Source organism: Natator depressus, chromosome 11 (genome assembly GCF_965152275.1).
Source record: "Natator depressus isolate rNatDep1 chromosome 11, rNatDep2.hap1, whole genome shotgun sequence".
In the NCBI taxonomy this organism is placed as follows: domain Eukaryota; kingdom Metazoa; phylum Chordata; order Testudines; family Cheloniidae; genus Natator; species Natator depressus.
Window position 1 is genome coordinate 39,610,719 of NC_134244.1, and position 13,379 is coordinate 39,624,097.

General features: G+C 39.5%; 1 protein-coding gene across 4 annotated transcripts in view; it reads right to left on the bottom strand.

Moving 5' to 3' along the window:
* The window catches only part of METTL8 (methyltransferase 8, tRNA N3-cytidine), a 38,296-nt gene that overhangs the window by 8,557 nt on the left and 16,360 nt on the right, over positions 1-13,379 (bottom strand). For all 4 annotated transcript variants that reach the window (XM_074967573.1, XM_074967574.1, XM_074967575.1 and 1 more), the window contains 5 exons: positions 9,849-9,940; positions 5,168-5,562; positions 4,560-4,609; positions 1,098-1,161; positions 637-776 (listed from right to left, as the gene is read on the bottom strand). In XM_074967573.1, coding sequence (XP_074823674.1) covers positions 637-776; positions 1,098-1,161; positions 4,560-4,609; positions 5,168-5,562; positions 9,849-9,940 — 741 coding nt within the window. The remainder of the gene's footprint in view (positions 1-636; positions 777-1,097; positions 1,162-4,559; positions 4,610-5,167; positions 5,563-9,848; positions 9,941-13,379) is intronic.

The following is a 13,379-nucleotide window of genomic DNA, read 5'->3' on the forward strand; positions in this document are numbered from 1 at the left end:
TAGTAAGCGTGAATAATATATACCCTTTTGTATTCTTCCCATGGGAAAGAATATTCTTTCAAAATTTGTCAGTGTTAGCTGGTTCTTTAGATATTGAGAGTTGCTTCAGTAATAAAGCTAATAGCTCCCAACCCAATATAGTACAAATTAGATTAATTTGCCTAATCCAAACAAGCCAGATACTCTAAGTGATCTTCTTCATAAGAGGCCAATATGTATGCAATTGTGTGCAACTAATGAATCAGTAGCTTGGGTCTTTATCAACATGCTGTAAGATGCTAAATCAAGGATATTTGTTTTTGATCACCAAGAATAATTTCCCTCTGGGAGACTAGTAGGCTGTTTCTGAATTTGTAACTTTCTTGAAGCACTGTCACCTTTAATAGGTATATGTCTTGCAAGAAGAGGTTCATTTCATTTTGATGGTGACAGGAGGCTCACTAATGAAGTAGTTTGACCAGCTTCTCTCCTAGATTCGGAAAAGGGGAAAGCAGCATTTAAAATGTCCTACATTATACATAATGTAGCTTACTAAATAATAAATTCAAGATTCATCATCTCACTTTGATATTCTTGAAAACCACTAGTGATAAAAGAGCTTTAACACATTTGCTTTGCCCTTTAGTCTTCATTTACCTGTCAGGATGAATGGCAGAGAGCACAAAGACAAGGAGAATGACATCCAGGATCTCATCTGGAAAAGGGTAGGGTAAGGAATCATCACACACATCATGAACAAAGGCAGAACACCAGGCTGAATTGTACGACACGTGTGACTGTAATGATAAAGATTAAGAGAAACACAGAGAGAACAGCAGTAGTTAGTCAATTTATCATGACCCAAGAAACGTTTTTTCGATTATTCAGTTTTGTAAAACATTTCTCAAAGCGGATTCTGTTCTGGGATCTTGCTCAGGGCGAGAGACAGGCCCACTGGTGGCATTCATTCCTCTCTCTGCAGAGAAGGACTTTGTTCTTTGAAGTATTAAAACCTCCAGTTCAAAGATGTCAAAGCCATTGTGCTCCATTTCACAAGGATGGCCTCCTTGCAGCCTTCTGAATGACACCACACTTTCTGAAGTGAACACTTGAAATACCTTTACTAGCTCCACTGCTCCCAACGCAAAATCACAGCAGTACAGAAAGGCTCCAGGGGTATTGCTATGAACACAAAACAAACATCAATTAAAGAACTGCTATTGTACTAACCACATGCAGCTCTTTGGGGTACTCCACAGGTTTGATCAAAATCCCTTTCACTGGTCTCAGCAACATGCCTTATATTGCTCAGCACTAAGCAAACAGGCCAGAGCTGTAGGAATATCTGTCAACAGTTTGTGGGGTGAGAATTGGGAGGGGGGACACCAAACTAGGAAGAAAGTGGAACTGAAAAACAAGAGAAAGAAGACACCATTGGATGGAGTCACAGAGAGCCATCAAATACTCGTGACAATACCCAGGTGCTGCATTGCATCAATATGCATTAATGGGTCACAATTTCACTCTGCACTTATTTTGTGGGTTTCTGCAACTCCACTCAGAGATTTTTCCGGCACTGGTCTGTGCATGTAATTTAATTAGCAACATGAAAAATATTTATTTCAGCTTCAACCGAGGAAATTACTTAACAGTTATTAACTGTTCTGAAGACATTTGGGTTCCCAGGTGTCATTTGTGCTGGTTGTGATCAGATTATGTGGTTTTGATTGTTTCCTTCTATTACCCTAGGCCTTTTTTCATCAAAATACATGTTGGTTTCCTGTAGTGCTAGCTTCCCTTCCCCTCGCATTCACTGCGAAGCCAGTTGCAAATTTCCCTCACATCAAAACATCTGATGTCAGGAACCCAGGGTAGCATTTTTTCAACTCTTCAACAATCAATGTAAATGAGGGTGAGTCAAGCAGCAGTCCCACTAATTAAGGAACAGGATTAGCCGTCAGAAAAGCCATCTCTCCTAAAGTGCTGGAGATTTTGGAAAAGGTGTCTCACCAAATAGAAAATGTGTCCCTGTGCCCAGCAGATTCTGCTGTATACCCAGCTCAACAGACCATATCTCTAAGGGGGCTGAGCAGGAGAACCCTCTTGGACCAAGAGCAGCCAATCCTGATCTCACTACTGAGCAAAACCCTCATTAGCTCTGTGAATACTTATGAGATGTATTCAGGCAAACAGTGGAATTACAGGTCCCAGACTGGATGTGAGATCTTGTGGAACCTGGAATCCCTAGCATGACTGAGGGCAAGCAGCTGGGTTTTTGACTGACCAAGTCCCACTTATCAAAATGACTCACCAATGTGTATAAACAGCTCTTCTCTTCTCAAAAAGTGGGAAGCAAGCTGCATGAAAAGCCTCTGTCAAACAACAGGGACAGTTCTGGTCTGGACAGTTATTTCACGGCCAGCATGTCTGGCCCCTAGGCAGAGGCGTGGCCAGGAGGTTCTCCGCGGTGTGCGCTACCCACAGGCACCACCACCGCAGCTCCCATTGGCTGGGAACCATGGCCAATGGGAGCTGCGGAGCCGATGCTGGGAGCGGGAGGGAAATGCCAGCCTAGGAGCCGGAGAGAAATGCCAGCCGGTTCTGGGAGCTGCGCGGAGCCAGGGCAGACAGGGACCCTGCCTTAGCCCCGCTATACCTCCGACTAGACTTTTAATGGCCCTTTCAGTGGTGCTGACCGGAGCCGCCAAGGTCCCTTTTCAACCAGGCGTTCCGGTCAAAAAACGGACGCCTGGCAACCCTAAGCACTAACTGTGTAAAGTACCATACCTTTTTATTTTTAATTTTGGATCATTAAAAAAAAATATTCCACAGAAAGGGGAAGGTTTTCTTTCAAGCACAGTGTGCATCTACATTGTATTACTATTCTTCTGAGCAAACAAAAGGCAATTTTACATTGCCAAATATAGTGTGAATTGTACTTAGATACAAGATGTGCCCTCTAATAGATAAGAGATGTTTCCATCAATTCAGATATGAAATCAATGCATACTCTTAACTGCAATGGATTCTCAACTGCATCCAGACTTCAGTTACACCTCTGCGTTTTAAATGCTAAATGCTATATAGTTAATGCACCTATCTGGTCACATGCAGGATTTGCATAAAAACTGAGATCACTGAGTAAAATACTGATTAATAGGAAGACTATTAATTATAACAAGTTTTGCAGTACAAATAATGCCTCCTGTATAATACACACCAGTTTGAGTTCTTCCCCATACACGTACCTAATAATGTCTTTTCTCCCACACAACACTACTTTCTGTTGTTTTCATTGATAATGCGGCTTTCTCCTTTCACAATATAATCTGATGTTTAGGGGAGGAAGATTGCTTTGGGGTTAAGGCCTGGTAGTTTGGAGACTGGATTCTTTTGTTAACACTGCAACACACTGTGTGACCCTGGCACACCACTTAGGGTATGTCTACATAGCAGCTGGGAAGGTGCTTCCCAGTGTGGGCAGGCAGACAGACACACACCAGCTCTGCTCGAACCAACAAGCAGTGTGGTGACAGCTTGGGCTACCCTCGTATGTACCCGGGGGTCCACCAGTTTGTATTCAGGCAGCTAGCCTGAGTCACCACCTGTGCCACCGTGGCCACACTGCTATTTTTACCATGCTAGCTAGAGCAGAGCTAGTGTGTGTATGTCTCCCTGGGCTGGGAAGCATGCTCCCAGCTGCCCTGAATCTCTCTGTATCTGAATTCCCACATTTGTGAAATGGACCCAATAGTGCTTGTACCACAGAAATTCTGTGGCTAATAATGTTTGTGAAGTGGACTGAAGTCACTACAAAAGTGTAAATTATTAGTATTGGTCTGCAGAACAACAATTAGTGTGTTGCACAAAAGTTTCAGAGATGAGAGCAGAAAAGAGTCTGTCCCTTCCCCTGATGTGTGGGCATCATTTCCAGTGAAAGCTAAGAACGTGCACCGAAAGGAGAACATTCTCTCACACTTCCTTCTCAAGACAATAGCTATGTGGATGGGATGGAGGGGTCAGGGGATTAAGTAATGCAATATGGAACTTTGGGTCTCTATGTCATTAAAACTTGAGCTGCTTTAATCGAGAACATGGACCAAATTCAGAAGTGACATAAGGAGTCAAAGGTAGCCCTCATAATCTCTTGCCAATGTGTAATATACACCATCATTTCTGTCACCTCTGAATTTGGAACCAGAAGTTGATACTATCTGTTGGCGGTTCAGTGACCTGTATGACAAGTGTTGGTGGTCTCAGTCCAATGCCACTGGACTGGTGTAAACACCCAAACTAACACAAGTGACAGACATTTTTGTTAGCAGTTGGCCTGAATGAGCCTGAAGACTGACCTACCGCCTCAACACCAGATGCTTTCCCTTCTAAATCAAAGCTGAATAACTGGCTCAGCACCATGGGGAACAACTTACATGGCTACTGCCATTGTCCCTGTTCTGTGGGTAACTAGAAGACTCTGGTGTCTCGCACCGTGAATCCAGCATTTCTCACAGCATAAGATTATCTTAAAACTTTTTTTTCATTAACGTTGGGCATGTATTTGGGAGGCTGACACAGCTTACCATATAACTTTCAGAATGGGAAAAGCACTGTTTCCAGCACCACAACCAACCTGGAATTGAAGCAGAAACAAAAATTTAACCAAACCACCAAATAAAGCCTATATCTCAGAGTTTTAGTCCCAAATTAACTGAAACCATTACAGTGATTAAAGAGGCAAAAAAGGGGTAAATGGCTTTGTTGCTCCTTACACCACAACTCTCAGAAGCACTGACTCTTCCGCTATTCTTATGAGCCAGGATCAGGTCCTACACTCTCTCCCATGCCCAGAAAAGATTCTTCTCCCAGGGGCAGCTGCACAGGAAATTGTACAGTTTTCTTGTACAATTTTGCTATTTTGTCACACAGCATTGGTTTAAACAGAACAAAATATTTTAAACTGGGATTTTCAGACAGGCCTAAGGGAATTAGAAGCACAACTCCCAATGACTTTCAATGGGAACTGGCCATCTAATTTTCTTAGGTCCCTTTGAAAATTTCAGGCACACAAGGCAAAAGTAGTGTTGTGAACTCTGAATAGTTGTTGCCTTGATAATTATTAAGCAACCACTACATTTGAAGCCATCGTTTGGAGTTGTAAATTATGTGTTGAATGTCTGCAGTAAAGTACCTCTAGTATTCTGTAGGTAGCACCACTGCCAGGGAAGGATTCTTGCTTCACAGGTTCTTGTTCACAGTTCTTAACATGTTTGTTGTCAGTAACAGGTTCTGCTTGGCTTTTGTGGTATGCGTGTCCTTGCACAGAAGTTAAATCATCCACCAAATTGTTCTGACAATCTTCGCCTTCTTCAAGCATTGCAGGAAAGCCCACATTTGTGCAATTGTTTGTAGCATTCAGTTTTACATGACAACAATATTTTTCTTCTTTATTCATCTGATCTTTCCTTCCTTTTGGAAGAATTTCTGGAAACTCCAGAAACAGCCAGTTACGATCCTTGAAAAAGTTATTCTTGTGAGTCTTGTAGAATTCATTCCAGTATTTACTAGCTTCTCTTTCATATTTGTCTGGAATAAGAAAATTGGTGGATGGGCACTTAACTGTCATAATAAAACAATATGACATTTAAAAATCAAACTAGCTAATAGCAGAAATAAAGGTTAAGAAATTTGATGCTCTCCACATGGTGTTGTTTACATCATATATCAAGTCTTTGGGCCCAGTCCTTTCACCTGTGTTCGAGGAAAACTCCTACTGGATTTAAAAAGGATTTTACCTGCATAAAGACTATAGAAACAGGCTTTTTGCATCTTTCATTCATTTTTGTTCAGTCGCGCACAAGGAGAATGTCACCAAAATGCACAATAACCTGCTTACCTACGTTTTATTTCATATAAACCAACTCTTAATACTTCCATTTTTATAAATAAGAGATATATTTACTTTATATTAACTATTGGGAAAGATATATGGGCCTCTGGAAATGGGTTTGCAAAATCCATGCGTGTAGCTATATTGCAGACAAAGTTATTACATGCAAAATTACCAAGCAAATATTAGAACATTGAGTTAAAATATTAGTTTGGAGGCCAAAAATAAATATCCCTGATGTAAGCTGATGCAACTGCACTAAATTTGGTCCCATGGCTCTAATATTGTCCCGTCCAAAAATCCATAAGCAATATTATAAAAATCTAAACACCTGCGGATTTTTAATACACAAATTTGCAAACCTGCTTTCATCTACTGTAACAGCTCACATATACATACATACATATACACACACACACACACACACCCCCAAAAACATGCACCTGTACATTGTTCAGGAAATAAAGAAGCCATAAGTCAAATTATAAAAGCAATGCATCATTTTAGTTAAGCTGTCTCTGCCCTTTCCCCTAAATTAAGAAACATGACGCTGAAATTAATACTCTTTTGTGACTTACGAATTTATATGAACAACTGCAAATGTTTTGCTAACCGCAGTTCTCTCTCTAAATATATGCTATTAGAAATCCACTCATTCAGAGCCATATTCACTGATCAGTGTTATTGCATGTGGCCAATAGCAGCCCATACTCTTTTAACCACACCACTGATGTGCTATAGAAAACAACAATATGTGCAGGAGTAACAGGAATGCTTGTTTACTTTGCAAACCCTTTAAATAGAGCTGTTAAAAATTGGCCCTTTGTGTTCAAGAATTCTGATTTCTCAGGCAATTTATTTAATATCTAGTACATGATTTAACAACTATTACATACAATATATACATACAGGGCCACTAGTTCTACATCACATTTCTCCTGTCATTTTCCTTTGTATCTTAAAACAAAATTGCCTACAATCACTCCAATTTTGCAAAGTTAAATAAAGCTGAGAACAGCCATTAGAGATGTTTGGCTTAGGAGAGGTAGTGAGATGTGCCAATAGGGTGACAGAATACCGTGTACTAGAGATCTGCATAATTCTTTATTAAAGGGCAAGACCTAGTCATGCTCATTAATGGTGCAGAGTTGTTTTACAATGCAAGTACAGAGTTAATTGAGGTAATACATACTGGATTTCAAAAAAGTCTATGTTGCACTTGTATAGATAACTTGATAAAAATGCAAAACCAAGCCTCCTCCTCAAAAGAGACTTAAATTACTTTCATCTCTTTGTTAGAGTCACAATTTTCCCTAAATGTCTGATCAAAACACAATTAAAAAACCTTGCATTTAACTTCCCTATACGATTTCTAGATTTGATAGCTTGTTTAATACAGGAGCACAATGCTTAAAATTAAAGCCTTTAAAATTCAGGTTCAGTAGTTTGTTGGCCAGTCTTTTTTTTTTTTTTAAACATCCATCCTTCACTGCATCGTGTTATTGCCAGTTAGTTTTCCTATCAATATGACAGAACCCATCATTATTAAATTAATTCATTTAACAATTTCTTTATAAATTGATCAGAAAGGAGTGTATTACTCATCGAATTCAACCTACAATGCTCCTGAGCGACTGTCTCTCTTTGTGGTTCAGGCACAGAGAAGGGTAATGCAGTTTCCAATTAAATTAAATTATTAACTTTCCTTTCTTAATCTCTGAAAATTTCATAAGTAAGAAATGTCAGTCAGCCTAGCTCCTGAGTCATGGTTTTTCCTCGCTTCTATTTATTTTCTCAAGCTGCCCAATTGTAGCACTTTCCAAAAACTACTTCTGAAAGTAGGTGCACCGAGCTTCTGAAACTAGGACCCTGCAGAAATTGGTTACTTTGCCTCATTTTTTAATGGACTCTTTTGTGCAGTTGCTCTGCCACAGCCTGTAGCCCTTGCTTGAGAAGAAGCTGAACATGCTAATAAGCAAACCAAATGCCCCAAAGTGGTATCATCAGTCCATTCAGTTTTGCATTTCCTGGTTGTACTGAGGCTTGTCACAGCTATTTTATTTTAGTGATATTACAGTATTGTAGGAAACTCATTTTTTCCCCCTTACTGCAGCGTCCAAGGCACCAAAATACCTGCTCATTAGCTTCAGTCTAGTTCATTGTTAATATAAATAGGCCAAAATGTAATCCACTTGCTGAACCAAGCTGGAGTTTTTGGGGAAACATTACTGGCAATGCTCGTCTAATTCAAGTTTTAAACAGAGTGACGTTCATAGAAAATGTCCTTGGATTCTTACATTTCTTGGCAATAAGCAAACACGTGCTTATTTTATTTCTAGCAAGTGTAAATTAAATTATAGTTTACTTTCGATGAGGAGTAAGAATGTTACATCAACCACTTGTGTACACAGTTACGTTTTCAACCAGGGGCTCATTTTCAACTGTTTTCAATAAATGGATGAAAATATTAAATGTGAAGTTGAAAAGATAAACATTATCTTTGTGGATTTAGATAAAGAATGAGAGAATGTAGAGAATGTAAAAGAGCAAGATGACACGGAAGGCCGTAGAATAGGGTCATTTTTCAGTCTGGTGTGCAGAGAATCACTCCCATTCATCATGATGGGAAATGCATGCCCTATTCTCAGGGTATTATGCAGCAAAGAAATAAGGGTCAGAAAAAAAGCCGCAATCACAAGGTATTAAAAGTGATGAAGAGCACATTACAGAAGAAGTATTCACAGGTAATTCAAACACACTCCAATGTGTGCTATCAATTAAAATGTGTGTAACGTTATAATAACACAGTCTAGTTTGACAAAGTTCAAGACCTGCAACCCCCATTGTCACCTTAATGCACTCAAAAATAACTGTTTTCAGAATATCCTTCTAATAATAGAGAGATTATCGGCCTCCAAGATTAATGCTGTGATAGATTTAATGCCCCAGTTCTGGGAATGTACAAAAACTAAAAACAGAACAAACCCAGGATTCTGGATTTCCTGTACATGGAGACCTCCCTCCAATTGCCCCTGATCAACACTGTCCATTTCACCAGGTGCTGCAAAAATCTACATTGCTGATTTTTTTCATCAAAATATGCAGTGTAATCTGCCTTACTCTCCTCCTGCGTGCCAATGCTTCAAAAACGTGCACGTGTGGAGAGGAGTGTTGGTTTTCAATTGTAGGTAACAGGATCATTCGGGATATGAATTCAGTGAAATCCAACTGTGAGTAGAAATTCCTGTATGATGATGCCACCAGTGTGTGTCACACTCTTTGCTTACTTCCCTAAGAAGGTATTCTAGGGACAGGGCAAAGCCCTGAAAATTTTAATTCCTTTACTCCCTCAATTCACCATCCTTCTGAAAGAGGGAATATATAGCCAGCCAAGGAATCTCCTTAGTTCACAGGAGTCACCTTTGAATGATATGAGAAAACACCTTCTGCCCAGGGGCTGAGCACAATGTCTCTAAAGCACTTCTAGCTCAAGCTGCCAAGGGCATAAAGCTGGGACCAGAAATCCATCGCAGATCTCCTGAGAGACAATGCTATCTGCATCCACTAGCCCACTAAGCTTATCTGCAACCAAATTAAAAAGCAAATGTGAAAATTGTACATGAGAACTTTAGATTTCATCACGCCCAACGATTGCAAATTCACTCCCTTTCCCTATGGTGACAGCATAAGCAATGATGGGGGCTTCAATTTGAAGCATTGTAAAGGTCGGGATTCACAACTCTGGAAATCGCAATTTGCATATTTCATCATATTAGGCTGAGATCTGTTGCCCTGGAGAAAGGGAAAATACTTTAAAGGGATAATTGAATAGCTAGGTAAAGGTGAATGCTTTTGGACAAGTTTGTCGTGGTTCATAGGACAAAGGTAAATGAACAAAAAGTGGATTTAATCAAGGAAAAATATAAATAAAAAAGAGCATTCTTGGAGCATTAGAACTTCTTAGGAATGATGGGTTCAGTACCTTGATCTTCCGGTTGAACTCGCACAAGCGAGTTCTCTGTTGCTTTTTCTCTGGCTCTTTCTTCTTCCTCTTGTGACCACTGCATGTGGTCCCTGCAAAAAGACAGATGCAGAACACGTTTTTAATATGATTTCTCCATAGTCTTTTGCGGGGGACTGCTCGCAAATGAACTACATTATATGTTCCAGTGTCATATAATAAATACATTCTGGTGCAGGAGAATTCTTTCAGCTGGTCCTGATGCAATCTGGAGCTCCTACAGTTCTTGTGTTTAGTTCTTTTGCTTTGTTCTGAGTTCCAGCAGCCTCTGTGCTGACAGCTAATATAATGTCCTCTCTTAACTGTACACCCTACTAGCTGATTAGCTGAATGACTCTGTAGCATGTTGTCTTTTTGTTGCTCTCTCTGTGATACTTTCTGTAGCTATCCCTTTGCTTGATGATTTATTCTTACATTGGCAATGGTAGAAATTGTAGTGCTGCTTTCTTTATATTTTTGTAATTTAAAAAAAGGCTCTCTTGCTAGCTTGAATTTATCTATGTTGTCTTGTTCTTGTATAAAGTTGATTCATTATGTTGGAGCAATATATTGTCATTCCCGCAAAAACAATGGGTCACCTTAACTTTTCCTCCATGAGTTTATAGTTATACAATTTGGTATCCTGGTGAGCTGAAGTATGCCCTACAGAACTGTACTTTTTAGAAACAACAATTTAATACAAGAATATATTCATTGGATTGGTGAAAGACTTTTGCAATTTCTGTGTATACTTATGGACTACAAAAACATAGATACAGCATCCAGAAGGATGGTGCTATAAAACAATTAATAGCAAAGCATGAACAACCAGACAGGAATAAAGATTCAGATCTCTTGGCCAATTAATAACTTGCAAATGTCAACCAGACTAGAGTTAATGAATACTGGAGCCAATGCCCTACTATCACATTATGCCTATGTCTCCTAAAACACACTTTGATTTTTTGCTATGTGAGACAATTCCCAGGAATGACGCAGGTTCAAATCTTGGAGTCTGTACGAGTTAAAAAAATCTAAGCTTTTGTGTGTTATAGATAACGATGAATCGCTAGTGACATAAATCTCAACCAGAAGAATGATTAAACATAGACTTCCAACTGAAAATGAGGCAAAATAATTGGCATTTTGTTTTCATCCCTGGATTTAGCATGTACCTTGCAAGTTAATTCTGTTTATATGCATTTATTTCATATGTCACATTAGATGTATACTTGACTGAGTCTAGGCAGATCTATTAGCGCAGATTCTGATCCAAAGAATCCACTTATTACTAATGTTTATCATGTGGAGGACCAAAGGTCATCTACGTAGGAAACTAGTCACTGCTGAGACAGGGAACACATTTCTATCCAGAAATTCTTACAGGCTATATGGAAGAAGGAAGAGCAATCAGTTTCTGAAAAAAGGCGAACTATGCTGCAATACTTTGTGGTTCCGGAACGCATTACTATGCTTGTGTAAAATTGTTCACCCTGCTCATTTAACAGATTCATGTCACACCTTAAATGGAACAAAATACGGACCTGACCCTGACAAGTGCTGAAGTCCGGCAATTCCTATTCACTCTAATGTAGCTCTCAGATCAGGCCCTAAAGACCTGGTAAACTCCCATTTACTTCGGCATAAGCAGGATTGGGATCTAACTCGTTTACTTTAACTCCTTTCTAAGATTGTTTTCAAACTGTAAACTTTTGGGGGCAGAATCTTCATCTTCCTCTGTGTTTGGAAAGCTCCTAGCACATTTTGGGTACTGCCACAATATAAATAATCATCTCAAATGCACAATAGCAATAAAGGTTAATTTTATTTTAGCTTGCACATTAAACTTGAACAGGGCCATGTTCTTCTGCTTTAAAATGCACTGGACACTGTCTCTGAGCATATTACTAACCAGGCTACATTTATTTTCAGACAAGGCCAAGTATCATTCAAGACTCCCCCCAGCTAAGTTATTCCAGAAATCAGCAGCTTCAGACATGTTTTTCACAATAGAAAAGAAAATTCTTATGTTATGAAGAAGAGGATATGTGAGCTGAAATGAGGAGCAGGGCGGAAGGAATAAGTCAGGCCAATTCCTGAATGTGAAACATAGAAACTAAAAAAATATAAAAAGACTTCTGACAGTTAAACAGCATGTTCACATGGGATATGGCAAACACTGATGCAGGCAGCATTACATAGGGAGGACTTCACATAAAAATACCAGAGGCTAAGATGTGGACAAACCTGCTGTCATTAACAGTTATACATTTTATTCTCTCTCTCAGCTGCATGCTTGCTTTAACAAATATTTGTCATGGGCAAAGCAAGGAAAATCCCACCCATGTCTGATCTTGCTGTGTTTCTCTTAGAGTCAATGATGTAACAAAGCACGTTCCACACTCATTTGCAATATGTGATGTCCTTATGCCAGCTTGGACACTGAGGTTTAGGACTGATGGTAGGTAGAGCTATATAGAGAGTGACCCTTACTCTATTGCATCAGTGTGAACCATGGAGGACAGGAAGAACAAATATCAGAACAATGGAATAGGTGACATCTGGAACATCAGTACAATGTTATTGTTCTGAGGTAATTCTCCCATGCTCTCATAAAGCCAGCTAGTTCCTATGCACTAAGGACTAAATTCTGCTCTCAGTGAAATGGGTGTAACTTCTAGTTCCTATGCACTAAGGACTAAATTCTGCTCTCAGTGAAATGGGTGTAACTTCTAGTGACTGCAGCAGAAGTTATACATATGTAACTGAGAACAAAATTTGGTATTAAGTTTAAGTAGAAACTCTGTCTTATATGCAATGAATAATGTTTGCAGTCCCCTAATAAAATGGAAGACAAGAATCCCTCTGCAGACATTAATTGAAATCAGTGCCCAAACGTGCAACTGGGTGCTCAATTCCCAACCATACACGGGCATCTCGTTCTGTGTTTTGAGGTTGTTGTTTTTTAAATAAATTTAATTCAGCCAGTTTGCCCAATCTGCTGTTCACAAGATGCAGAGGAAGATAAGAGATGCACATGTAATATGTAGTAACTAAAAACTCAAACCTGGAGTCCTGAAGAAAGCCAGCCAGTCATGCATATCACAGAGGGGAAAGGAAACTGCAGAACTCTGGTGGCTCTTAAAAGACGAGAAAGTCTTGACAACCAGGGAACTTTGTTCATTCTCTAATAGTTAACATAAAAAACAGCATTCCCTGCCTATCCCAAGGGGAATCAGTTACACAGGGATGTGCCTCATGCTATGCTATTGTGCTTCAGATATCATGGTGGCCTGAAGTTTTCATTCTTAATTCATGATTTACTGCTTTTGCTCCACTGATATTTTCATTAAGCTGAATGAAAGACTCTTGGCTTTTCCCTAAAAGTCTGTATAAGATGCGTGACATGTCTCACACACAGTAGCAAGACTAGAGGTTGCATGCTTTAAAGGAGACTGCTTGTCCTTTCATACAGGCCAACTAGAACTAGGATAAAGCTTACATAAATACTTT